Raw genomic sequence first — 24959 nt, 5'->3', positions numbered from 1 at the left:
CTCCACTGCAGCAGTGCCCGCGGTGCCATGGGTGCATTCCACCAAAGGGCTAGATTTAAATGTTACTTTAAAGGGCCAAATTACCCAAACTAGCTGAGCTCCCCTCCCCACAGGCACCCAACGGGCCAAACACTTGCCAGCCTGGCCCTTGGGTGCCACGGGCCATCGCATGCAGCTGCAGTCACACACCCAGCTGAGTGCAGCCGCTTGGCTCCACACCAGAGCTGCTCTCGCTGAGGGCCCTGCTCCTAGGAACTGGGGTGATTCGGGAGAGTCCAGGCAGGAGAGATGGCTGATGAGCTGGTGGATCTGGACACCCCTTTGTTATCAGTCCTTGCCAACAAGCCACCTGGAAAGAGCTTCCTAATGAGGCCAGGTACCTTGGGGAGGGAGGGTTTGAGCAGCTCCGGGAGCTATTAGAGCTTCTAGGGGAAGAAAGATGACAAAGGCCCAATTTCCACCAACACCGCGGGCCAATGGGGCACCCCCTCTTCCCTAGATCCAGGCAGGCTGGTTACATTTGCTGCTGGGTCGAGGAACCCCCCCGGGACTATTACACACACACGCACATATTCCAGGGCACTCATTTCCCTTACGGGCCCCAAACAAGTCCATCTGCTCCCAAGACAGGGCGCTGCAGATGGTGCGCATTTAAGATGCTGGAGCCCCTGCTGCTGCCTCAGCCAGGGATGGCATGCTCCCGGGTCGAGTTACCAGCGCAGGCTCCCTCCTACCCGGCTTAATGGATGGGGGGGAAGTTAGAGACTTGGCAGCAGCTCAGGGTGCAGCTTCCTTGCTGCTCGTGGATGCTGGAAGAGGGGGAGGTGGGTTGGTTTGTGCAATACCCAATAACGGAGGTGACATTTTAACTGGGAAGTGGGGAGCTCAGCTCAGTGCGGAGAGGAGGGATTTTTCCCTAGGTGCCACATCGCTCAAGAGCGCCCTCTGGTGGATGGCTGGAAGAGGTGAGAGGCGGCCGAGTCTCCAAACGGGCTGTGCAAGAGGGGATACGGGAAATGCCCCAGCAGAAGCAATGGCTCATTCAGGCCTGTCTCCAACACTGACTAGTAGCAGATGTTTCAAAATGCCATAACACGGGGCACTGCACGAGGCAGGAAGCTTCTCCCTGGCTCCTGCTGGTGACCAGCTTACGAGAAGTAGTGATTTGAGAGCCCTTATAATGCGACCCAAGCCACTATAATTGCAGGGGATACTGCTAGCGCCTCTGAGTCTTCTTCTGCTTATTTGCCTCAACAATATCCTGCAGCAACAAGATACGCGGGCTGATGGTTGCTACTGTGCCCAGGAGTCAGGTTAAGTATCCCCCGCTCACAGCTGGCCGGGGGGCAGCACTGCTGAAAAGGATCTGGGGTCCTCGTGGATCACACACTGAAATGAGGCAACAATGTCGTGCAGCTGTGAAAAAGACCAAGATCATTCTGGGGTGTATTAACAGGAGTGTCAAGCGTAAGGAGGGGAGGTAATTGTCCCACTCTCCTCGGCCCTGGCAAGGCCTCCGCTGGAGTACGGGGTCCAAATCCGGGCCCCACACTGTAGGGAGGATGTGGACAATTGGAACGATTCCAGGAGAGCGACAAAACCGATAAAAAGTTTTAAAAACCGCGTCTATGAAGAAATGTTTAAAACAAAACGGAGCGAGCTTAGTCTTGAGAAATGAAGATGGGGCCGGGGCTGGGGGGGTGGGAAGGTGGTCACAGACATCAAATGTGTTAAGGGTTGTTATGAAGAAGACGGGGGATCAATCCTTCTTGCCGGATGCTGCAGGTAGGACAAAAGTAACTGGCTTAATCTGCAGCAAGGGAGATTTAAGTTAGAAAGTTTTTCTGACTATCTAACCATAAAGGTAGGTTTTCTTGGTCTGCCTTGGTGCAGGTCCCTTCCAGCCCTACACATCTATGATGCTTTTCAGAATCCCTTTGCTTCTCTGTGGACCCTGGAGGTCCGATACCCCGTCTGACTCTCCCGGGCTACATCATAAGAACATAAGAAAGGCCGTACCGGGTCAGACCAAAGGTCCATCTAGCCCAGTATCTGTCTACCAACAGTGGCCAATGCCAGGTGCCCCTGAGGGAGTGAACCTAACAGGCAATGATCAAGTGATCTCTCTCCTGCCATCCATCTCCATCCTCTGACGAATAGAGGCTAGGGACACCATTCTTACCATCATTACCTGGAAAACTCCGATGTGCATCCAGTTTGGAAGCACAGAAGTTTTATAATGGTAACTATGGAGGAGCAGCCTCCAACCCACTCTGTCTCCAGGCCTCTTCTTGCCATATGTTGCACGAACACTTTCCACAGAGGCTCTAACCTGGCCAACGACAAGTGGTGATAGCGTACGTGTGTTTAGAGGTGTGTGGATCTTAGCCAGCAGATTGGGGCGGGGGGGGGGGGGGAAGTTTACACCATTTGTACAATGTTTCCCCAGTTGCAATTCACCATCAGGGGTTTGTTAGGGCAATGGAGGACAAGCAACTCCTAGCTGAAAGGCAAATGGAAATTGACCAGCCCTAGAAAGCTCCAACTTGTTTTCCATAGGAAATAAAGTGACATCCCTCATTTGGTTTATATGGGCAGCTTCTCTCGCTGAGCTGCACCTGTCCTGTGGTCTCTGTCTGCCTCTAGCGGGGAATCTCTGCATGTAAACTCTCTCTCTGGGGTTCAGTGAGCCGGCTACACCTGATTACTGCCTTGCTCTGCAGATTTCTAGCTCCCTCTAGTGGTAAATGCTGGCCAAAAAACTTTCCCAATCTGGTATCAACATCTCTGCCCCCCTCTCTACAGAGCAATCCAGTCAAGGGAAGCCAGCTCATGGCTCTGAGATCACTCCAGCAATCTGTGTTTGCAGGTGGATGAGAGGGAGAGGTTTGTTTGTTTGTTTGTTTTAAATGCCTTCCACCTGGATCAGAACCCAGGTTCCTCAAGGTTCTCCTACTGCAGGGGAGTGAAAGATCAGCCACAGCCCAGACTGAAGCCAGGGGCTTTGCAACACGGAGCTCAATGAGACAGCAACCCCATGCACAATAAAACCTAGCACCTTTCATCAGGCAATCTCAGAGTGCAGTACAATGGATGTCAGTGTCATTAACCCCATTATACAGCTGGGGAAACTGAGGCACAGAGCAGGCAGTGACTTGCCCACAGCTACGCAGCAGACCAAGAACAGGTCTCTTAAGTCCCAGTCCTGTGCTCTATCCACTAGGACACACTTTGGGTCAAAACAAACCTTTGGGTTCCCTACTAACCCCCTACTGGAGTTCCCCAAGAACATGACTGTGTTAACCCTTTATTTCTGAGCCTCACCCCAGCACCACAGTTTCCCTGACCAGCAGGGGGAGGGGATGAGCAGTCCTTCCCCTCTCCCTCTCGCCCAGCACGCAGCACCAAAGCCAGGGATTGCTTTGCAAAGCTTACATTGCAGTGGTCTACGCAGCAGGCCAGGCCAGGCCATTCATTGCACTGGCTTTCCTGCAGACTTCCAAAGGGGGCCTCCCACAGCCACAATGGCCCCAGTGCTGTAGCTGGAACATCACCGTTCCCCCCCCCCCCCGCACACACACCACCTTTAAATTAAAACTCCTTCCAATCCAGGATTTGTGCCATCAATTGGCTGGCGAGGCCCAGGGAGCCAGGATTCTCCCACCCCTTCCGTGCAAACACAAGTTTTAAGTTTCTAACTACAGCTGGGTGAAAATCAGAGTTGCCATCCCAGTGGAACGTCCATTATTTCCAGGGTTGTTTTAGACCCAAAGGAGGATGAAAAGTTGAAATATCAACAAAGGGGCAAAATTGCCATGAGGCACTTTAGGCAGCCACAGATGAGCTGACTCAAAACATTTCAGTTCATTCAACAATTTCAGGACATTTCATCATTTTTTTGCTGTTTTTTTAAAAAAAAGGAAGGTTCCCAATCAGTGCTAACCCTACCAGAAGTTGCAGGAGAGCTTCCAGCCAAGAGCCCTAAAGCAGGGGCTTGCTCTGTGATAGCAGGGAAATCATCTCTCTGCGCCTCAGTTTCCCCATCTATAAAGTGGTGGGGGTGGGGGAATTCCTATCTACCAGCCTCACGAGGGGGCTGAGAGGGTTAATTCATTCAATCTTTAGATGGAAGGTGCCGAGTGTTTATCATGACTCCTATAAAGCGAGGAAGGAACCAGCAACAGACTGGGTGCTGCAGCAGAAAGCGGAGGGATACGCCGGAGCGGTTTGAGAATCAGAGCCGGTCCTTAGGGCAAGTTTCAGATTCAGAAATTATTTGGGGAAACCCGCATTCCTAGCCACCCAAAGCCCAGACCCACTGCCAAGCAATGGCCTGCCCTTCCTTTACCTTCCCGGTGGCTCCATGGGAAACAAACTGGGCTCCCTCCTTCCGGGCAATTTCCACCTGCTTCCGTGCGATGCAAGGTCTAGCCAGCGAGGTGCCCAGGAGATACCTGTCCTCATACAGCGCATTGGCTTGGACTGCCGGCCAGATGAACTCCTCCACGAACTCCCTGCTGACATCTTCGATGTAAACCTGCACAATAAAGAGAGCCCCAAACAATGAGGGTGGCCCAGGGCTCCTGCTGGGATAGGGTGTTGCTAGGGGTGAAGATTCATTTATTCAATAGACGAAACATCCCCTAAGGGGCTGGAACCCTGCTCCAACCACCTGCTTTTGAGGTCTTCCATAAACTGCACCCATAGATTTGACTAACTTCCCAGAGACAAATGGCCAAATTTATCCCGGGAGAAGTGTCACTGATTTCAGTGGAGGATGAAACAGCCCAATGTCACTAATGACGCATAAGCATCTCCCCTTTTCTAGGTGCTGGTGAAAAGTTCTGGATCAACAGCTCTAGAAACCGAAGCCCCTTTTCTAGTCCTAGAACAGATACATCATGGCAGTAGCATATGCTTCCCTGGGCTACCTCGCTCCGCTGGGAGATGGACTGAGACCACCAAACAGGTGGGAATGACTCTAAGCCCTGATCTGGACGTGAACCAGCGGCACAGACAGAAAGGTTTTGTAGCTGATCAACCATCCCTTGAACCCACCAGCCCTGCAATGGCTGCTCCTCATTCGTAAGGGCATGAAGAAAGGTTTGAGAGGGAAAATAAACCAGAAATGTTGGAGGTGGAGGGGGGAGAAGCAGCAGAAGAAAAACATAAGAAAAAAAAAGATAGAGGGAAAAGAGGGAAATGAGAAACGGAGAAGAAAGATATCGAAATTTGGCAGTAGAGAGGATTATAAAGGGTTGAGGAAACAAGGGAGACCCAGCGAGTTACAGATGTGGCTATGTGCAATGTTTCTTTGCATCTAGGATTTATTGGTGGTTTGGCCATTTACAGAGGGAAATCTCTGAAAACGTTTCTGATCTTGGGCAAAGAGGAGGGAGGACACCCCGCCACCCCCATCCAGAGTCTGGAGACGCCCCCAACATTCTGAAAAGTCAGCAGATATGCAGCTTTCATTGGCATAGTGGCAAAGCTCTGTACTTATGGAGCTGAAGCAGCCAGGACTCTGGTCCCAGCTCCCCAGGCGTGTGAACATAGCACGCCTGCCTGTGAGCTGCAGGGATGGCATGACGACAGAACTGGGGACAGAGCTACGTCCGGGAGAGGCAGCCGGGTTTGTGTTACCTTTCTGGCTCCCAGAGCTAGCGCCTTCTTTCTCGCCTCTTCGAAGTCCTCATTTTGCCCAATGTTGGCCTGGAAGTGAAAATGAGGAAAAGATTGAACAGCTCAGCCCTGGCCAGGATGGCAGCCCCCCGCCCCCCAGCTTGGCCCCACCGGGCTCCTACTGATAAGTCTCAAGTACTCCAAGGCATGAAGGAATCCACAGTCATTTGGCTTCTGGCCATAACAGGATGAGGGAGGAATCCTGCCAGGGACAGAAGGCTCCAGGCTGCGGCGATTTATCCGAGCCAGAGGTTAGAACACAGACCGACCCTGGGCTTTCCCTGGTCATTCTGTACTGGAGAGAAGACCAGCCTCCCCCCGGAGGTGCCACAAGATGCACCCTGGAGGCTGCCCTATCTGGGAGACCCCTAGGTCACCAGGCGCCCAGTGGGGAACAGCATGCACCACTCCGACTGTCTGGACTGAGGAAAAGCCAACACGCTGTAATGGAGATTTCAGTCCCCTCTACTGGAGCAAACTCACCCGACCGGTCCCAGCAGGACCGGTTACGGCTGCACTATTGAATCTTGATCATCACCCAACGTCAACAATGCTCATTTCTACTGACACTGACCAACATCCCCAGCTCAGGTGCAGCCACATCACCTCTCTAGTGCGTCCTGCTCCTGCCCCTCAGCCACCAGGTATATCCAACAGCCACCCCCAGCCCACGGGACCCCCTTGCCTGCTGCCTTCGTGCCTGTTCCCCTGCTCATGCACAGCTCACAGCTGCTCTTTACCTCTCCAGTGCACTAGGGGGAATCTGTTTGTTTCCAGTCACTGTTGTGCCTGCTCCATAGATTCAGATCCCCTTTTAACAAAGGCCTCCTTCCTGGCCACCTACAGGAGACAGAGCCCTTGGCGAAGTCCTGTCACCTGGGGGGCACTGGGAGTCTAGCCGTCCGCCCCCAGCCGGGCAGAGTCTCTGCTCATTGAGGCTGGTATGGCAGGTCTCACTCCAGCACCGCAAGGCTGATTTCCAGGCGCCTCAGTGGTCCCATGTTATTAAATTGGGAATAATGGTTTGAGAGGGGCCATGTCCCGAATGTGCCAGTCGAGCAGAACCTCCCGGGTCACTGACCCAGGAACGTACCAGCCAGCCAATATTTATGCAGCTACGGCAGCAGGGTCACGGCTGCTGCCTCAGGTCCTGCATGCAGAGATTAACGCAATAGGAGGAGCGCTGTGTGTTTACCCTTATTATCTGGAGTTAGGATCCTACTGCCACTGTCACCCTGCCTCCGCCCCACTAGCCCTCTCACGCCCCAGGAGGGGCTATCACTGGGTGGGAATCAGTGTTTTTCTGTTGGGGAAATTCCAAGATACTGAAATGTTTTCTGTTCCACAACAGAATGAATTTTTAAAAAATAAAATGGAAATTTCCCTGCAAAAGACAAAATTTTGAAGACTATTCTTTGCGGGTCGATGGAAGCAGTCCGGTCCCATTTCGACTGTTTAAAAGAGGTTTCATTCAAAAGAGAATTTCAGTTTGAAAATTGGTTTCGAAATGAAACGTCAGAACTTTCCATCCCCTAATGGCCAAACTGCTCCGCTTCCTTTTTTCCTAAGCAAAATTTCATCAACATCTTCTAAGGTTTCCATTTTGATGAAAATGGGGTTTTCCACTGAAACAACATTTCAGACCGGCTCTGGCTGGTTCCCCCTCACCATGATCACCTTGACCCCCTGAAACCTGACAGGCCTCAGGCAGGGAAGCAGGGCCCTCCAAATAACACTCACCCCCGGGACACTTTTGACTGAGAAAAGAGCAGGTTTTTTAAAACAAGATCATGATTCTGTCACTCCAGGAGCCCAAGGCCCCGCAAGCGCGTCATCTCCCCGCTGCTGCGGTAAGACCCAGCATCATCAGTGCCGACGCTCACAGCAGCCCTGGAGCTGGCAAAAAAATGCCTGTTTTCTGACAGCTCCTGCTGTTTAGCCGAACACAGAAAACCCCACCCCAGGGGAGCCAGCCACTGCTTTTCCAGCCTGTCGCACAGAACCCCGCCTGAAAGAGACGGGCTAGGGAGTGTCAGGAAAAGACGGGGAGAGGAAGCATGAGGCCACCGGCATTTCAGAGAGCTCCTCACCAGGTAAGCGATGACATCGTAGCCTTGCTCCTTCAACCACACCAGGATGCAGGAGGTGTCCAGGCCACCGCTGTAGGCAAGAACCACTGTGCCCTTGGACTGAGACATCGTGTCTGGGGAAAGCAGGGAGACCCAGTCAAATACCCGCCGCTGCGCGAGATTCCACCACAGACAAGGCCTCAGCCCCTCAGCCCAGCACAGAAGGGAGCTAGTTAACCCTGAGGCCACTACTGTTATTCCCATTTTCCATATTCTAGCAAGTGAGCCAGCCAAATTTCTGAGCAGCTCTCACCCCAGCTAGGACCATGCAGGCCACTTAAAAAGCAACCGTGATGCTTAGGTGTGACCAGAAGAGACTGGAAACAGTAGAGCCTGGAGTCCAATGATATGGTATAATCAATAACCTCCCGGAAGGGTGCTCAGCAGGTCACGAAGTTACATAACGTAACAGGACGGTGCTTCAACTTTTGCTCTTTATTTGCTGCCACTTTCTCAAGCCAGGCACGTTACTAAGTGCTAACACACACTGCAGCTGCACTGCTCCAACACGAAGCAGGGTTTACACTGGGTGCAGCTCCCTTTATAAGGTACCACATCCAGTTGCACAGGCATAAACCCCACCCTGCTTCAGTGCAGAAAGCCTACCTCCAGGGAGTTGCACAATGTCATGACCTCCACGGAGGTCAGATGGTGCAACTTTCTCTAGTGTCCCTAGGGCCTTAGATGGGGCATTTCTTCACCACTGTTTCTTCCATTCCTAGCTAAAGCATTTCTCCAGATCTGCGTGATGATTGGGGAGCAGCACAGAAGCTGACAGATCACAGAGAGTCCCACGACCCCACCTAACTACCTGGTTTACATGAAAACTGCAGCCAGGCACAGAGCCCACAAAAGAAAGAAGAAATGCAAGAAGCAGCTTTGCTCCGTACCTTTGCTTTGATGGACGAGCAGGAATCCTTCCTCAAGCACTCAGCAAATGTCCTGAAAAAGAGGTAAGCGAATGAGACTAATGTATCCAACCGTACACGAAAAGGCCACAAAAAAGAACAATTTAGATGGAATCCTAATCATGACCAGGCACGTCAGCTGCAGATCTGAACGTTTTGCTTTAGCAGGATAGCACATGACCCTGATCCCACACGTGGCAGTCAGGATTGGAGGATCTGCACCAGGACAGAATGTTGATCTTGCCTCCCCTAGCAGCCGTCAACCTCCATAACTCCATGCACCCAGCCAACTGTGAAATGCTGCGGGTGGAGGGGCGGGGGAGGGAGGAGGACAGGACACATGCATCTGGTTGCAGTGTAAACAGAATCCACAGAGACATTCCCAAGCATTGTCTTCCCATTACACACACACACACACACACCAATTCCTAAAAGGGAAAGACTCCAAATAGGGAAACTGAGGCAGGGACTTGACCAAGGGGACCTGGGCCTCATTTATACTGGGAAAAAGCAGTGTTAGAAAACTTGCACAATGCTAACCATCATCTGTCCTTTCTGTGGACTAGCTGTATTTAAAAACATGCTAGCTGGTCTGTGGATCCCAGGGTTAACTACCAACCAGCTGACAGGAAGTCTCTAATTCTACACTGACCAGGCAGCAGGGGGTGCTCTGGGCACGGTGATTGGGATAAACCGTCAGAGGGTGAAAGGGAAGCCAAGTGCTACTTCGGGGGCTGTAGGGAAACGGCACTCTCTGGAGGAATGTGTCTACGCTCAGAGCTGGGTCTGATTCCCAGCTCGAGGAGACATACTCCTGCTAGCCGTCAGCGAGCCAGTGCGCTAAAATCAGAGTGCGGCCGCTGCAGCGTGAGCAGCAGGACAGGCTAGCTGCCTCCGAGCGTGCACACATCTGAGACCCGTGGCACATACTCGGGGCAGCTGGCCCATCCCGCTGCCGCGGCCACATTCTGATTTTAGCGCACTGAGAGCAGGCACGAGCGTGTCTCATTGGGCCGGGAATCATACTCCCAGCTCCAAGCACAACGTCCCAAGGACTTACTCGTCTGGGGCATGATGGCGATGGAACCCCCTGGGCTCAGGGGAACGAAAGCCAGCGCGCCCGCATGCTAGCCGGCCCTTCCCCAGAGTCTGTTAGCAGCAGAGCTGGTGGAAATGCTCATGAAGCGACGTTCAAGCTGGTGGCAAACCCTCCGCCAAAATCCACAAGGTGACCTGCTACCCGCCAACCTACGTCTCTGGCGGAAGTTCAAATTCTGCCCTAGCAGCCAGTCCGGGTTGAGCCCAAGGCTGCTGACCCCAGTGTCACTTACTGTGCTCTCCAGGCTTGGGGCTCTGAAAGGGACAGGTCAGGCACACAGCGGGGCCGGGAACCTGCACACTAAGGAACACACCACCTCCTGCGGTTCCTGCTGCCAATGCCCGGAACCAGCGTTTCATTCATGATTCCGTGCAGGGACTTGGGCGAGCAGGGAGTGTACACGCTGGTTCAGGTTAAACAGGAAATTGCCCAGCCCTGTCTGAGTGCCCAGAATGTGGCCAGTCTCGCAATCCCAGCACAAAGGAACTTTCACTTCTTCCTAGAGGCAGGGGGTCAGATCTATCGGTGATGTAAAGCCCATGGAGCCATGCCACTCTATACCCGGAGTGAACTTGGCTCAGCGCTGTCAGTTTCTAAATGAAAAGCAGGCAGATTTAGTAAATAGTACATCCCATATGCCCAGCAATGACTCAGCTTCCCCGAACCTTCCCCTCAGCCCTTCCTGATTTCAGCACTAGCCAGCCACTCCCAGAGCAGGTGGGGCAGGCAGATTAAGAGGGGAATTTTCAGAAGACACCAGCTGGCATCTCACGGAGCATTTTCAGAGAAAATGTTTTATTTCACAGTAATTCCGGGTGCACCCTCTGTCCCTTTTGATGAGACAGGACGTTTACACCAGGGCAGTTTTGTTTCTTAATGGACCAGGTCAACGATGATGATAATCCCATGAAGACAATGTTTCCCTGCCATACAATATCCCCTTGTTTCCTTTGAGCGAATTTAGTGCTGGGAAAAAGTGCCCTGGAGAACGCAGCCCTGCTTTTATCCACAGAAAAGGGTCGGGACCCAGAGCAACCACTGCTAGGAATGAGGAGGGAGTTTAGCCTCTGTGGTCCAGTTAGTCTTTGCTTTCTCTTCCGAGATTGCCAGCAAAAGGCTAGTTAGTATCAGCTATGGTGTTTATGAGGCTGATCAACATATATCTGGCTGGCAAATATATCTCCTATTAATAATATGTATTTGCTGTACCAAAGTTACATTAGTATGCATTGAGCACAAATAACATGGCAGTTATATAGCCTAACCTATACCTTGACTATAATCCTGTTCTCTTATACCAAGTATCCCATAACACCTTGCATTAGCTGAAGTAAGCTTTGCCATAAGCAGATACGGAACTTGTCAAAAATCAAGACACATTGGTTCTGTGTCTTAGCATAAGCTAGGGAAATACCTTCCCAGACCCCTACCCGAAACGCTAGTTTCCAAAACAAAGTTAAGGAAGAAACAGAAAAAAAGTTCGGGAACTGGGACGAATGGGTTGGATTTTGTGAGGTGTAAAGGAATGTGTAACTCAAACACCATCAGCTGGAATGTGTCACTTTGGGAGCACACCTCCGACAGAAGGTGAATGTAACACCACTGGGCACTTGTCCTATAAGAACTGACCTGAGACACACATGCCCCCACAACATACACCCCCAAACTCAGTCAACACAGGCCACCAATCAGGATATTTATTCTCCTCCCCGCTTTTGGCCACTACTGACTTATTCTAGATTTGAACAGAGGACGCAGAGATGCACATGCCAGTACCAGCAGCCTGAGCCATCCAGTTCCCATCGGACAGGACAGCAGTATAACGAATAGCTCTGCCAGCCAAAGGAGAACACCTGGCTCAGTTCATTGTCACTGGAAACTAAACTGACACCACCAGCTCCCTGTGTCATGGACAAAGAAGCCAGCCAACTGAAACAGCGTTGAGTGAATACTGATGTGAGGGGGTATGAATTGGCAACCTAGGGGTTAAAAACACCATCACCCATTAACAGCTTTCATTAACTTCCTCTGATTGACCCATGCCACCAAGCCCAGGAGATCAGCAATTACATGCCTGTCACTGACCACAGTCCTCTGGTCTCCACCCTGATCTCTAGTGGGAAACATGCCGGCGTTGAAATGGACAAGGCTCCTGTTTATTGAAAGAGCAGGAAACTTGTAAATTTCAATCCCACCGTCTCCAGGAGGGAGCTGTCAGAGTGAGCAAAGGGGACATGGATAGTCACATGTTTGTCTGCAGTCTCAACAAACCCAGCTTCCTGGAGCAGGAGGATGAGGGTCGCCCATCTGGGATGCCCACACTTGTTGCAGCCTCTGTTGAGAGAGATGATTTTACTATCAAGGGACCATTTTCCAACAGAACACATCTGTGTTCTGGAGATGGAGGGGCCAGATTCTGGGGCCTTCGAACTCAAGTGCCTCTTTCCAAAGTTTGCCCATTCCTGGTGCGACTTCCCTACTAATAGTCCCACAATCTTTTCCACTGCAGCCCACTGTAACCTCCCAGACAATGATCTCAGCTGCAGAATAAACAGGTGGAGCAGGCAAGCCCCTTAGTAATAACAGTACTTAGTCCTTTGTATCACCGCCGCCATTTACACATTGGAATAAATTCACAACTATCCCTGGGAGGTAGTGTGATGCTCTGTACCCCGGGGGAACACCCTACACCCCCATGTTCATCTTTATAAAATGATGGTGTGGTATCCAATGCAAAGTTTGTCATGCTGGGTGTCTTCGGAAGGCTCAGAATGCACTGAACGTGGTTGTTAAAGGTAATAGAGGTAAGGTAATAATTGGAGATATACCAATCTCCTAGAACTGGAAGGGACCTCAAAAGGTCATCGAGTCCAGCCCCCTGCCTTCACTAGCAGGACCAATTTTTGCCCCAGATCCCTAAGTGGCCTCCTCAAGGATTGAACTCACAACTTTGGGTTTAGCAGGCCAATGCTAGTAATTGTTACACTAATGTTATAATTTCATGTATATAGTTATGAGGCTGAAAATGTATCTTCGTGGCTTAAAGCAAGCCCAGGAAAAACTCTCCAAGAGCAGAGGGGCAGTTCACACCTCGTCAGGGCAGGGATGAGACAAACCCAGCCCAGCCCCACAGGAACAACGGACACTGGCTTAGGCAGTTAGACCCTCGAGGGAGTCCCCCCCTTCCTTTGGGCAGTTTGGGGCTGCGATGAGGTAACGCTCACCTGACTCTGAAGGGGGCAGGCAAAGCCAAGAGGAAAGAAAGGACATGCTAAAAGGGAGAGACATTTTGCCATGATCTCCATCTTCAACCTACATCTACAGACGCCACCACCACCAAGCAACTGAACCACTGATCAAAGGGGAGAGCCTGGCCAGGCTATGGTGACAAGCATCTAAGTTTTAAGGACATTGAAAGTGTTAAGAGCAGCTTAGAATGTGTTTTGCTTTTATTTCATTTGACCAAATCTGACTTGTTAGGCTTTGACTTACAATCACTTAAATCCACCTTTACAGTTACTCAATCTGTTTGTTTATTCTACCCCAAGCAGTGCATTTGGTTTGCAGTGTGTCAGAAACTCCCCTTGGGAGAACAAGCCTGGTACATGTCAATTTCTTTGTTAAATTGACAAACTCTGCTTGCAGCGCCCAGTGGGCATAACTGGACGCTGCAAGACCGAGGTTCCTAGGGTTGTGTCCGGGACTGGAGAAAATGGCTAGTGTCATTTGCCTGCTAGCTGGGAGCAGCTGACATGCCAGAGGCTGTGCGTGACCAGCCCAGGAGTGGGGGTTCTCACAGCAGAGCAGGGTAAGGCTGGCTCCCAGAGTCAAGGATCTCTGGTCCAGACAACACCAGAGGGGAATGTCACAGGTAGATACTGTTATCCCCAATGGATGGGGAAACCAAGCCAGAGAAATGAAGGTCAGAATACTGTGGGGGCTGCGCTCTTAATCACCAAGCCATGAGTTTTTGAAAACCTGGCCCTCAGGGACTTGCAAAGACAAACCAGAGAGAGGTTGCATGTGTTAGAGCTGGGATGAGAACCCAGGAGTTCTGGGTCCCACCTTGGTGCTCATACTAATAGGCTGCATAGACACTGCGAGAAACACAGGGACGATTTTCATGCACCTGTCCTCCTTAATGAAGGGTGAGGGAAATGCAGTTGGGGAGCTTTGGAGCAGGGTTGTTCTCTACACAGGCTGGATCACCACAGTTTCCTGCAAGGAGGCAGTTACCCAAAGCTTCTCGCCCCTGGGGATCATGCCAAGAAAAGCCGAGCCTGGCCAGGAAGGGAGAGGTATTTCCTGCATTTCATGGAGTTTATAGCTGGGGACATTAAATCAAGAGAAAAAGGAAAGTGAAACCCAGATCAAGGGAAAGTCTTTCTCAACATTGCGTATTGCTCTGTAGCAATGTTCTTAGGACCCGAGTCATCCTTCTAACAGGAACTTCACCAGCAAACCACGTAGATGAGCATTCCCCAGGCTGTTGGGTGAGGTCAAACAGCTGTTGATTTCAATCACCAGACCGGGAAGGGCAGGTGAGAGTTTGCCTTCCAGACACACCTGCCTGCCCAGCACTATGCCAGGCTAATTGCTCTTGGCATGGAGAGTAAGGGGGAAGGGGAGAGGTGGGGTGGGTGGTGGAAATACCCTACTAGAAAGAACCATCCTCTCCTAGTGTTATTCTTTGTGTTGTGGCAGCACTCAGTGCACCCATCACAGGACCCCTTTGTGCTAGACTCTGTACGAACACACAACAGAGAGGCACCCCCTGCTCCAGAGAACTGACAGTTTAAGGCCACGTCTATACCAGGAATGAGGTTTATGTTTTAACCCATTAGCTAGTCCCTAGGGTTTACCTGGACCAATGAACACATGGTAATAACCCCACCACCATCCCATCTGCACTAGGCAGGGCCAGCTTCAGGCCAGTTCAACCAATTCCCCTGAATCGGGCCCCGCCCCTAAGAGGGCCCCGCGCCCAAGCCCCAGTCCGGCATACCATCAAGAGCCAGGGCGCTGTACCGTGGTGGCCTGGCTTCCCCAGGGGGCAATTTAAAGGGCCTGGGGCTCCCAGCAGGGACTGGAGCCCCAGGCCCTTTAAATTGCCACCAGAGCCCCACTGCTGGAGCCCTGGGGTTGGGCTGCGGGGCTCTGGGGGATATTTAAAAAGTCCGGGGCTCCCATTGCTTCTACCGCCCCGGCCCTTTAAATAGCCACCAGAGCCCTGATGCTTCCCCAGGGCTCCCTCAGCTATTTAAAGGGTGGGGGCAGTAGAAGCAGGGGAGCCCCGGGCCCTTTAAATAGCCCCCAAACCCTGGGCTGCTGCTGCTGCTACCCTGGTGGGGGAGGGGGAGAGGAGGGGGCACTTACCATACAGGGTGGGCTGTATCCCCTGTACCTGCACCCCCTGCCTGCAGCCAGCCCCTGCTGCACCCCCTGCCCACACCAGCCCCACACCCCTTGCCCTGCCTGCAGCCAGCCCCGCACCCCCTGCCCTGCCCGCAGCCAGCCCCTGTCTCCAGCCAGCCCCACAGCCCCTGCCCTGCCTCCAGCCCCGCACCAGCCCGTCTCCAGCCAGCCCCGCACCCCCTGCCCTATCTCCAGCCAGTCCCGCACACCCTCCCCACAGCCAGCCCGTCTCCAGCCAGCCCCTGCCACCCCCCCCCGCCCTGCCCGCACCAGCCCTGCACCCGCTGACCTGTCTTCAGCCAGCCCCTGCCACACACCCCTGCCTGAAGCCAGCCAGCCCACCCCACACCCCCCTGTCTCCAGCCAGCCCCACACCCCTTGACCTACCTGCAGCCAGACCCTACCTCCAGTCAGCCCCTGCCCTGCCTCCAGCCAGCCCCATGTCCACTGGTGCCCTGCAGTTCCCAGGGCAGTAACCCTGCAGGGAGCAGCTGGGACCCACATATGTGCACACCCTAGGATGACCTGACAGCAAGTGTGAAAAATCGGGACAGGGATAATAGGATCCTATATAAGAAAAAGACCCAAAAATTGGGACTGTCCTTATAAAATCAGGACATCTGGTCACCCTAGCACACCCCTAGGGAGTGGTGGGGACCCACACATGTAAAACGGAGCTCATTTCTAGTTCAGGCCCATCTTTTTAAAAAAGAACTTTAGGTAGGATTAACAGACATCCATATTTCCCCGGACATGTCAGGCTTTTTGGTTCTTAAATCACCATCCGGGAGGAAAATACGGACATATGGTAGCCCTGTTGGTACCAGGGGCGGCTCTAGCAATTTCACCGCCCCAAGCATGGCGGCACGCTGCGGGGGGCGCTCTGGCGGTCGCCGGTCCCGCGACTCTGGTGGACCTCCTGCAGAGGGTCCGCTGGTCCCGCGGCTCCAGTGGAGCATCCGCAGGCATGCCTGCAGGAGGTCCACCGGAGCTGCCTGCTGCCCTCCCGGCGACCGGCGGAGCGCGCGGCCCCCCCCCCCGCGGCATGCCACCCCAAGCATGCGCTTGGCGTGCTGGGGCCTGGAGCCGGCCCTGATTGGTACAAAAAAATACATACTGTGGCACATCCCTTAAATCAGAACTTTTTATAGGGGTCCGGTTGCTAAGAAATTAAAGGCTTTTTTTTACTTTTTTTTTTTTAGTCATCCCTGCTGGGGTCCCGCGCTTCCTAAAGCCGGCCCTGGCACTAGGGGTGGGAAAATCCTGACGCCATTGGCAGAACTTCCAGCGACTGCAACGACGCCACAATTGCAGCCGAGGATTGTAACACATTCGAAGAAACCCCCCCCCACACACACACACCCTGGTTTCCTAGTGGAGACGAGGCAGCTTCAGGGCACACAGTGCCTAGCACAATGGGGCCCTGACTCCCGACTGGGTGCTGCAGAATAACCAGCGTCACTATTGCTGGGGCTGGGAACAGCATTGTTCCAGAGCAACCAGCCCGTGACAAGGCGACGCCCGTTTCTAAGCCATTCCCCGACCCTGCCTCAGCCAGGCGAGCAACTCTCCCACCTCTCCCCACTTCAGTCACGTTTCCAGGCAGCTTTCGCTCCTCTGAAACCTCGCCCCAGGTCAGTGGGGAGGGACTGTACCTCCCAGCGCAACCCCCAGGACCCGGCAGAGACCCAGGCCCAACAAGGTGAGAAGCCGTTAAATGAGTGGGGCTGGCCCAAGCTGAGCGACTGGAGCCTGACTGTTTAATTCACTGTCTGCCACTGTGTCCATTTCAATTTCATTCACTGACAGGGAAGGAAGAAAAACAACAGAGTAGCAGACAGGCTGGGGGCAGACGGGGGGCGCTGAGCTAGGGAGTCAGCGCCAGGGATGGAGGGAGCAGGGTGTTGCCTCCTGATGAGCAAGGGGCTGTTTGATCCTCCATCCCCAAAGCAGCGGGGGTCCCCTTCACCAGAACCTGCCCCCCTCATTGCTTCCACGCCATGAGACCTCCCCTCAGCTTCCCCCGACTGGTCCCCAGCCTCTCCCCCCCGCAACAGGTTTCCACTGACCCTCACTGCCCCCCGCCTCCCCCCACTGGTCCCCAGCTCCTGCCAACCCCTCCCCCACTGGTTTCCACTGACCCTCACTCCCCACAGGTCCCCTGATCCCTCCCTCCTCCGCCTCCCCCACTTGTCCCCAGCTCCCACCAGCCTCCCGCCCCTGGTCCTCATGGATCTCCACCCCCCAGCATCCCTCTGCTGATCTCTCTAGCCTCCCTCCCCCTACTGATCCTCCACCCACTGGTCCCCACAGATCTCCACCCCATATCCCTCTAGCCTCCCTCCCCTTTGGTCCCCACTGACCCTCCCTCCCCCAGCTGCTTCCCATTGGTCCCCATCTTCCACCAGCCTCCCCACACTGGGTCCCCACCCCACCAGCCTCCCTCCACTGATCCCTCTAGAGACTCCCTCCCCCTACTGACCCTTCCTGCCAGCCTCTCCCCCACAGATCTCCACCCCGATCCCTCTAGCCTCCCTCCCCCCTTTGGTCCCCACTGACTCTCACTCCCGCCCAGCCTCGCCCCACTGGTCCCCAGCTCCCACTCCGGATCTCCACCCCACAGCATCCCTCTAGCCTCCTCCCCCACCAACCCTCCCCCCTTTGGTGCCCACTGACCCTCACTCTCCCAGCCTCCCCATGGATCTCCACCCCGATCCCTCTAGCCTCCTCCCCCACCAACCCTCCCCTCCCCCTTTGGTCCCCACTGACCCTCACTCCCCCAGCCTCCCCATGGATCTCCACCCCGATCCCTCTAGCCTCCTCCCCCACCGACCCACCCCGCCAGCCACCCCCCCGATCTCCACCCCCAGCATCGCTCCGCTGATCCCGTAACCTGCCTCCTCCCCCAGCCGAATTACCCCGACAGCCGCAGCAGGCTCCGCTCCAGACGCAGGGAAGCGATCAGGCGATGGGGGCACCGGGCATCCCTGTTATGAAGCGCGGCGGGGCGGGGCCAGGAAGGGGGCGTCTCCCGGCCGTGGGTGGGGCCCGCGGGAGCGACTCCCCTTCCCGCAGGTGGGCCGGGGCCGGGCCGGGCCGGGCCGGGCTGCTCCCGGGCGGGGGCCGAGCCTGCAGCCGAGCGCCCCGGACCCGGCCACCGCTGAACGCGCCTGTGCCCCAGGCTCCATCAGCCACCCGGGTCCCGGCCACGCGGCTGCTCCCCGCGGGCGGCAGAGCCCAGGCACCAAGCGGCCCCCCCGGCCCCGCCCTGCGGCTCTTCCTCGCCCCACTCCTGCAGGCCGGGCCCCCCCAAGGGAGCAGGGCAGCCCGGAGTCTGCCCGCGGCCCGGCCCCGCACCAGCCGCAGGGCAGCACGTGGGCAGCCGCGGGCTGCCGGGAGGCGTCAGACACCTGTGGCAAACTCCTGCTCGCAGACTAACTCCTCTGCTGTGGAGTGAGCAGATGTCCCGATTGTACAGGGACAATCCTGATCGTGGGGCTTTTCCTTACACGGGCTTTTCCTTTCCACCCCCATCCTCTGCCCCGATTGCTCACACTTGCTGTCTGGTCACACTAGGGCTGCTGCCGGTGGCTCTCGGCCCCCTATTTTCTTGACTTTTATTAATGAACCTAGTTTGGGCCCCTTCTACCCGGGCTGATCACTGCTTGTGACACGAAACACAACTGTCTCTGGTCCCTTGTGCTCCTCTGCCTGCCTCACGGCCACCTGTTGTGTTTCATCTGGTGATTGAAGGCTCTGTGGGGCAGCACCTACCCTATGGCTGAGTCTAGCACAACGGGGCCCGGATTCCTGATTGAGGGCATAATATAAATAACGACCAGCAGCGGCTCCAGCCATGGGAAAATATTGACAGAACATCCACCTCAGACAAAGGAAAATATAGATTTTGACATACAGCCTCATGCAAGCTCTCTGGCTAACAGAATTGCATGTGTGGGTGCGTGTGTCATTGTTTGTGTGCATATCATTCAGTAAGTGTATGTGCCTGCACTATTCTCCATGGACTGGCACAATCGTTTTTAACCCAAATGTATTGCTAATTGACATGGAAAATAATAACACTCCGTACTCATATAGCAGCTTCCAGCTGCGATTCTCAGAGATTAATGAATTGTTGTCATTTCACATGGATTGTCCCAGGGAACAAGCATTATTAGCCTGACAAAGGTTTAAGGCCTACATTTTCAAGAGGCCATTCATTTTGGATGGCCAGCATTAGATAGGGCTTGACTTCCTGAGACGCTAGGCACTACCAGCTCCCACTGGAGGGGTGGGCCCGTGTCAAACTGGAAAAAACAAACAGGTGCTCCCCCAACCTCTGCTCACAATCCAGGCTCCACCCACATCCAAAATGAGATTGTAGATTGTGCAGCTCTTCATAGTACTACCAGGCAAGATTTTTATACCGTGCTCATCACTGTGGTATCTGCTCATCCCTCCTCTTTCTTGCATGCTGAGATCACCGGTGTAATAGTTAACAACATGGACATGTACTTTGTCATCATTAGTCTCTGGAGTTAACACATCAAGTGAAATGACTAGGTGGCTATTTCAAATGTCAGCTTTGCCGTTTTAGGCTCTCTCTGCAGCCATCACTGCAAGCGCTTACACCCCATTCACAGTTCGGAGACGTGCTTCATGGCCACAAAACACTACAGAAGGCTTAGATTCTGGGCCACAAGATACAGACACCGGGAAAAGGCCCAGGAGTCAGGCCAATCTAACCCCTAGCTTGTTAGTGCTCAGCACCTAGCTGTCTTAAGTTGGTCAAAACGGAAACCCTCAGAATTAGTGTCTACTTTTGAAAATGTTAGCCTTCCGTGACTTGCCCACCGTCGCACAGTGAATCGGGGGCAGATTTGGGAATAAAGCCCAGATTTTCTCCGTCCCACTCCTCTGCTTTGGGCAAGTCACAATCTCTCTATGCCTCAGTTTCCCCACCGGTAAAATTAGAATATCTCTGTAAAGCACTTTGATAGCTATGAATCGCATGTGCTAGATACGTACTATTTAAATATCTGTAAAATGGAATACCATCCTTAAGACCCTGAGATCTATGGAAGAAAAGTGCTAGGTTTTATTATCAACCACAAACCCACTCTTCCTTAGCTATCCAAGCCCATAGATTCTTCCCTTTCCTCCCAGCTGAATATGCACCTGTCTGCGCCTCAGAGGCATCCTTTGACTGAGAACATAACTCACCAGTTATTAAACAGCTGACAGCCTGCTGGGTCGTTTATTCCCCTGTGTACCAAGTGTCACTAGCGACTGCTTTCCTCATTACAGAACCCTCATGAAGATAAATGCAACTGACAACGCAGCCCTTCTTGTTCCCTGCTGCAAGGAGCGTGGCAGCCCTGCACCCACTCCCATTAGCCCTGGTGAACTGCAGTTACCGTTGGTCATTGTCAGCCAGCACGGCACAATTGCTGGCATGCTGCTGTATGGGCCTGCGAGCTAGGGACTTGTCCATGAGAAGGCAGCAGCACAGGGCTGTTCTGCAATGACACAGGACATTCCTGATGACAGCAAGAAAATACCTTCCAGCTGGGGTAAACCCTGACTAGTTCAAGTGTGCAAATCCTGAGGCCTGGGTAGTTGCAGTGGCGGGGTAGCACTCATGCCAGCACAGCAAGAGGAGACTAAGGGGGATATGATAGAGGTTTATAAAATCATGAGTGATGGGGAGAAAGTGGATAAGGAAAAGTTATTTACTTGTTCCCATAATATAAGAACTAGGGGCCACCAAATGAAATTAATGGGCAGCAGGTTTAAAACAAATAAAGGAAGTTCTTCTTCACGCAGCGCAGAGTCAACCCGTGGAACTCCTTGCCTGAGGCGGTTGTGAAGGTTAGGACTGTAACAGGGTTTAAAAGAGAACTAGATAAATTCATGGAGGTTAAGTCCATTAATGGCTATTAGCCAGGATGGGTAAGGAATGGTGTCCCTAGCCTCTGTTTGTCAGAGGGTGGAGATGGATGGCAGGAGAGAGATCACTTGATCATTGCCTGTTAGGTTCACTCCCTCTGGGGCACCTGGCATTGGGCACTGTCGGCAGACAGGATACTGGGCTGGATGGACCTTTGGTCTGACCCAGTACGGCCGTTCTTATGTTCAGTGTGTCCACACTAGCCGTGGTAGTTTGGTTGTGGTTTTGTCCCCTGCCCCAGGCTGAGCAGAGAGGCCAAAGGACTGCATGGGCCTCTGAACTGGAGCTCTAGGCTTAAACCTTATGGGTGACGCCTTCCAGGTCAGTGGCCAGAGGAGAACATGAGGCCACACATGGGAAGTTTGCTGTGCCCCTGGCCACGCTGTCCCTCTTCCCTAGATGGCTCCAGCCTCCAGGGACGTCAGTCAGGCGCCTTTCACCAGCACTGACTTCACTGTAGTATCTTTCAAAGCAAACAAAGAACTAAATCAAATGTCCATGGAGCCAAAGAAATGTCCCTTTGCTGCATGAAATATTGACAGGAACGTCCCCAGGGACAAGCCCGGCTTCCTGCTGCTCTCTGCCAGCAAAGGGCCTTGCAGACTACGTCTTCAGCTGTCTTCTAAGACAACAAGCTAACACAATTGGGAAGTCTTTAGGGAGATGGCATCTTGATGCCTGACTGATGAGTGTAGTTAATTTCACATGTTCTTGGTTTTCCACTTAACCACAACCTGGTGCACCAGATGCGTCAGGAAACAAGGCCTCTTCTGTACCAATACTAATAATACCACCCAGCTCTTCTCACCAGTATATCTCAAAGCACATTGTAAAGCAGGGCAGTATCATTATCCTCATTTAACAGATGGCGAAATTGAGGTACAGTGACTTGCCCATGGTCATGCAGCAGGCCAGTGGCAGAGGTGGGAGAACCCAACTCTCCTGAGTCCCAGTTCAGTGCACAATCCTTTAGGCAACACCAGGTCCAGGACTCATGCTGCCATGGGGAGGTTGAGGGAAATGCCCAGTTCCCTTTTGAAACTAAAGCAGGAAGGCCCCAGGTTAAATATTTAGCCTTCAATCACCTCTAGGAACATCAGTTTGATCCATTTGGCCGACCCCTTAGACCCAAGATGGTACGGTGCATGCTGGGACCTGCAGGCTCTGCAGATTATCGCTCTGTATTGGAGAGGAGAGCAATTTCACCCGGTTCTGTTTAGGCAAAATGAGGTAGGTGGCACCCACGTTCCCAGCACACTGCAAAGCTTGGGTTCCCCCGAGACAGAGGGGCTTTCCCCACAGCTGAATGCAGCCACCTCTGGAACATGGCTGCCTCTCGTGGCCCAGCAACACACCACCAGCAAGAGGGTGGTGAGCGAGAGAAACCCTCCCCCTGCTACAAATGACTGCAGTCGCCTTGAATCCCTGCCCTGCTGTATCCGTGAGGGCTGGGAGATTCCGGGGCTCAGACGATGTTCTCAGGCACAATGTCATGCATTACACCGGGGTCTTGGTGGTGGTTTGGCGGGGGGTAGGTGGGTCAGGGGACTGGGACAGAGGGCGGCGTTTGCAGCACCAAAGCGACTGGTTTCATTCACCTGGCTCCAGCTGAGGCAGGATCAAGCCTGTCCCATGGAAGCTCCAAACTTCCCAGCCCCCACCGAGCCGGACAGCTGCACAGGGCGGGGACACATCACGAGGGGGCGTTTTGAAATCCAGTTCTCTCATGACTGGGTCACTTGACTTCAAAGGACCCGGCCTCCTCCCCACTTAGCAGGGGCATGGGGGAACTGGGAGCCCGCGCCGTGTGAGTATCAGCACATCTCAAAGGGCAGTGCTGCCGAGCCAGGCCAGGCCCTGTGCAGGGGCAGAACACAACTGAGTAAAGCCTTGCAACCCCCCGAACCTGCTGGGAACTGATCCCAAGGGTCAGCTTTGGGTGGGGGCTGCAAACAGCCTGACCCTCCCTCTGGGGCTTGGGTCGTCTCTGATCACCTCCGGCCCTGGGGGTCGGCCCAGTGCCCAGCTCCGGCAGCTGCAGAGGGAGAGTCTAGAGCCGGCAAGTGGCTGCGTCGCTCCCTCTGCAGCGCACACAGTGCCGCCGGCAGGAGCTGGGCAGCCAGGCGCTGCCCAGCGTGCCCAGCAGGAGCTGCCACCCTGCTGACTCCCCTGGCAGGAGGCGGGCAGAGACTGTTCACGGGCACAGGGAACGGGCAGCTCTCCCCAGGCAAAGACCCAAAGATGAGGCAATGGGCGTCGGGCTGCTGACGCAGGTCTGGGTCAGGTCTGAAAACAATGCCACCCTCTGGGGGTCAGGTTCAGGTTATCGGCGCTCAGGTCACACTCTAAAACCAGGCCTGGCCTGAGCAGACCGAGCACCAGCTAGGTCAACGCAAAGCACCAGGCACAAAGCAGGCAAAGGGTCTGTGCGTTTGCAGGAGAGCTCTGCACAGTAACAGCTGGAACAGAGACATTGGGCTTTCCCTGCAGCACCTTCACCCCAGGACTCGGCCCAGCTATCGTCCTGTGTGCAATTTCCAGGCTAGCCTTTAAGCATCCTGAGCCGATACTGCCGCAGCCAATGGGCCTCTTTCCATTGACTGAAATGAGTGGGGATCAGTCCCACAAGGGCACTCTCTGGGTGGGCATGAGATGTCCAAACACCTTCTCCTCTTTATGGGGAGCTCCCTCATTCAGATGGTCCCAACTTGACCCCTGGATGATCCTACGAGGTCTCCAGAGCAGGAGCTCCTTCTGCTGAACTGGTTGGGGGTGGTGGTGGTGGCAGATGAGACATTGCTGATATTGCTAAGGTAACAAGACGTGGGGAGGATACTCTTTCCACCTCCCTGCTCCATCACACAAACCCATTATTTCAAATTACCGTTGCAGTCACCTCTACACAGGACCCAGCACCCCCTAGCCGGAGCACACAGCTACTGCAGCCTGCCACCAGCGCTGTGAGCAGACAGCCCTGTGCCCTCTGCCCTGACCAGGAGGCCCTCCCCAGAAACAGAGAGAAAGATCTCTGAACGGAGAGAGGATCTTTGTATCTCCAGAGCCCATCTGTTCCTGCAGCTTATTCCTGCTCCCAGCCCGAGGTCATAACTGCACCCAGGGCCTGATCCTTCATCTACCATGGTCACAGACACAGCTCTCATTGGTTTCAGTAGTACAGGATCCAGCTGTGAGGAACGTGATGACTGGTGCCCTGTCACTGACACAGGTGAATAACTTTGGGCAAGTCACCAGGGCTTAATGTGTGCCATGGCTGAGCCCTGGCACGTCTGGGCCAGGCAGTTCCTAGCCCCGGCGCCTCTGGACTTGCTGTATCGGTTACGAATGTTAAAAAAAAAAAATGCTTGAGGCCCGGCACCTCTCTCATTACAAATTAAGCCCTGCAAGTCACTCACCTCCCTGTGCCTCAGTTTCCCCATCTATAAACTGGAGACAGGTGATATTGGCCTCCATTGTAAAGCGCTTTGAGATCTACAGATGAAAAGCACAGCAGAGGAACTAGGTGGTGTCTAATCTCCAAAGCCAATGGGGACACCTGGAATGGAGGATACGAATGAGACAATGGATCAGATCCTGCCCCACTGAGTTCAGCAGCAGCAGGCTACTGGGACTGAGAGCAGAATCAGGCCCCAAGCTCCAGTCCGAAATCCGCAGAGCCGTCATGCAGTGCAGAAGGATGATGCCCTCAAATAACACGATTGTTTTACTCACAAAATCATCTTTATTTGGTACAAAACCAGAAATAAATAAGTGTGCTG

At 53.7% G+C, this 24959-nt stretch overlaps 1 protein-coding gene across 4 annotated transcripts in view; it reads right to left on the bottom strand.

Moving 5' to 3' along the window:
- ASS1 (argininosuccinate synthase 1) overlaps window positions 1-18255 on the bottom strand; it is a 72728-nt gene extending 54473 nt beyond the window's left edge. Inside the window, exons 1-6 of one of the 4 annotated variants that reach the window (XM_039506763.1) lie at window positions 18152-18187; window positions 12090-12152; window positions 8702-8753; window positions 7773-7885; window positions 5644-5712; window positions 4349-4537 (exon numbers count right to left, since the gene is read on the bottom strand). In XM_039506763.1, the coding sequence (XP_039362697.1) occupies window positions 4349-4537; window positions 5644-5712; window positions 7773-7880 (366 nt within the window). In that variant the 5' untranslated portion in view covers window positions 7881-7885; window positions 8702-8753; window positions 12090-12152; window positions 18152-18187. Of the gene's footprint in view, window positions 1-4348; window positions 4538-5643; window positions 5713-7772; window positions 7886-8701; window positions 8754-10050; window positions 10155-12089; window positions 12153-18130 lie in introns of those variants that run through there. The other 3 variants (XM_039506762.1, XM_039506764.1, XM_039506765.1) reach the window with 3 other exon arrangements.
- Between the last annotated feature and the right edge of the window lie 6704 nt (window positions 18256-24959).

This window comes from Mauremys reevesii, linkage group 19 (assembly GCF_016161935.1).
Source record: "Mauremys reevesii isolate NIE-2019 linkage group 19, ASM1616193v1, whole genome shotgun sequence".
NCBI classification, from domain to species: domain Eukaryota; kingdom Metazoa; phylum Chordata; order Testudines; family Geoemydidae; genus Mauremys; species Mauremys reevesii.
The sequence above is the reverse complement of the archived record's forward strand: the minus strand, read 5'-3'. Positions and strand labels throughout refer to the sequence as shown.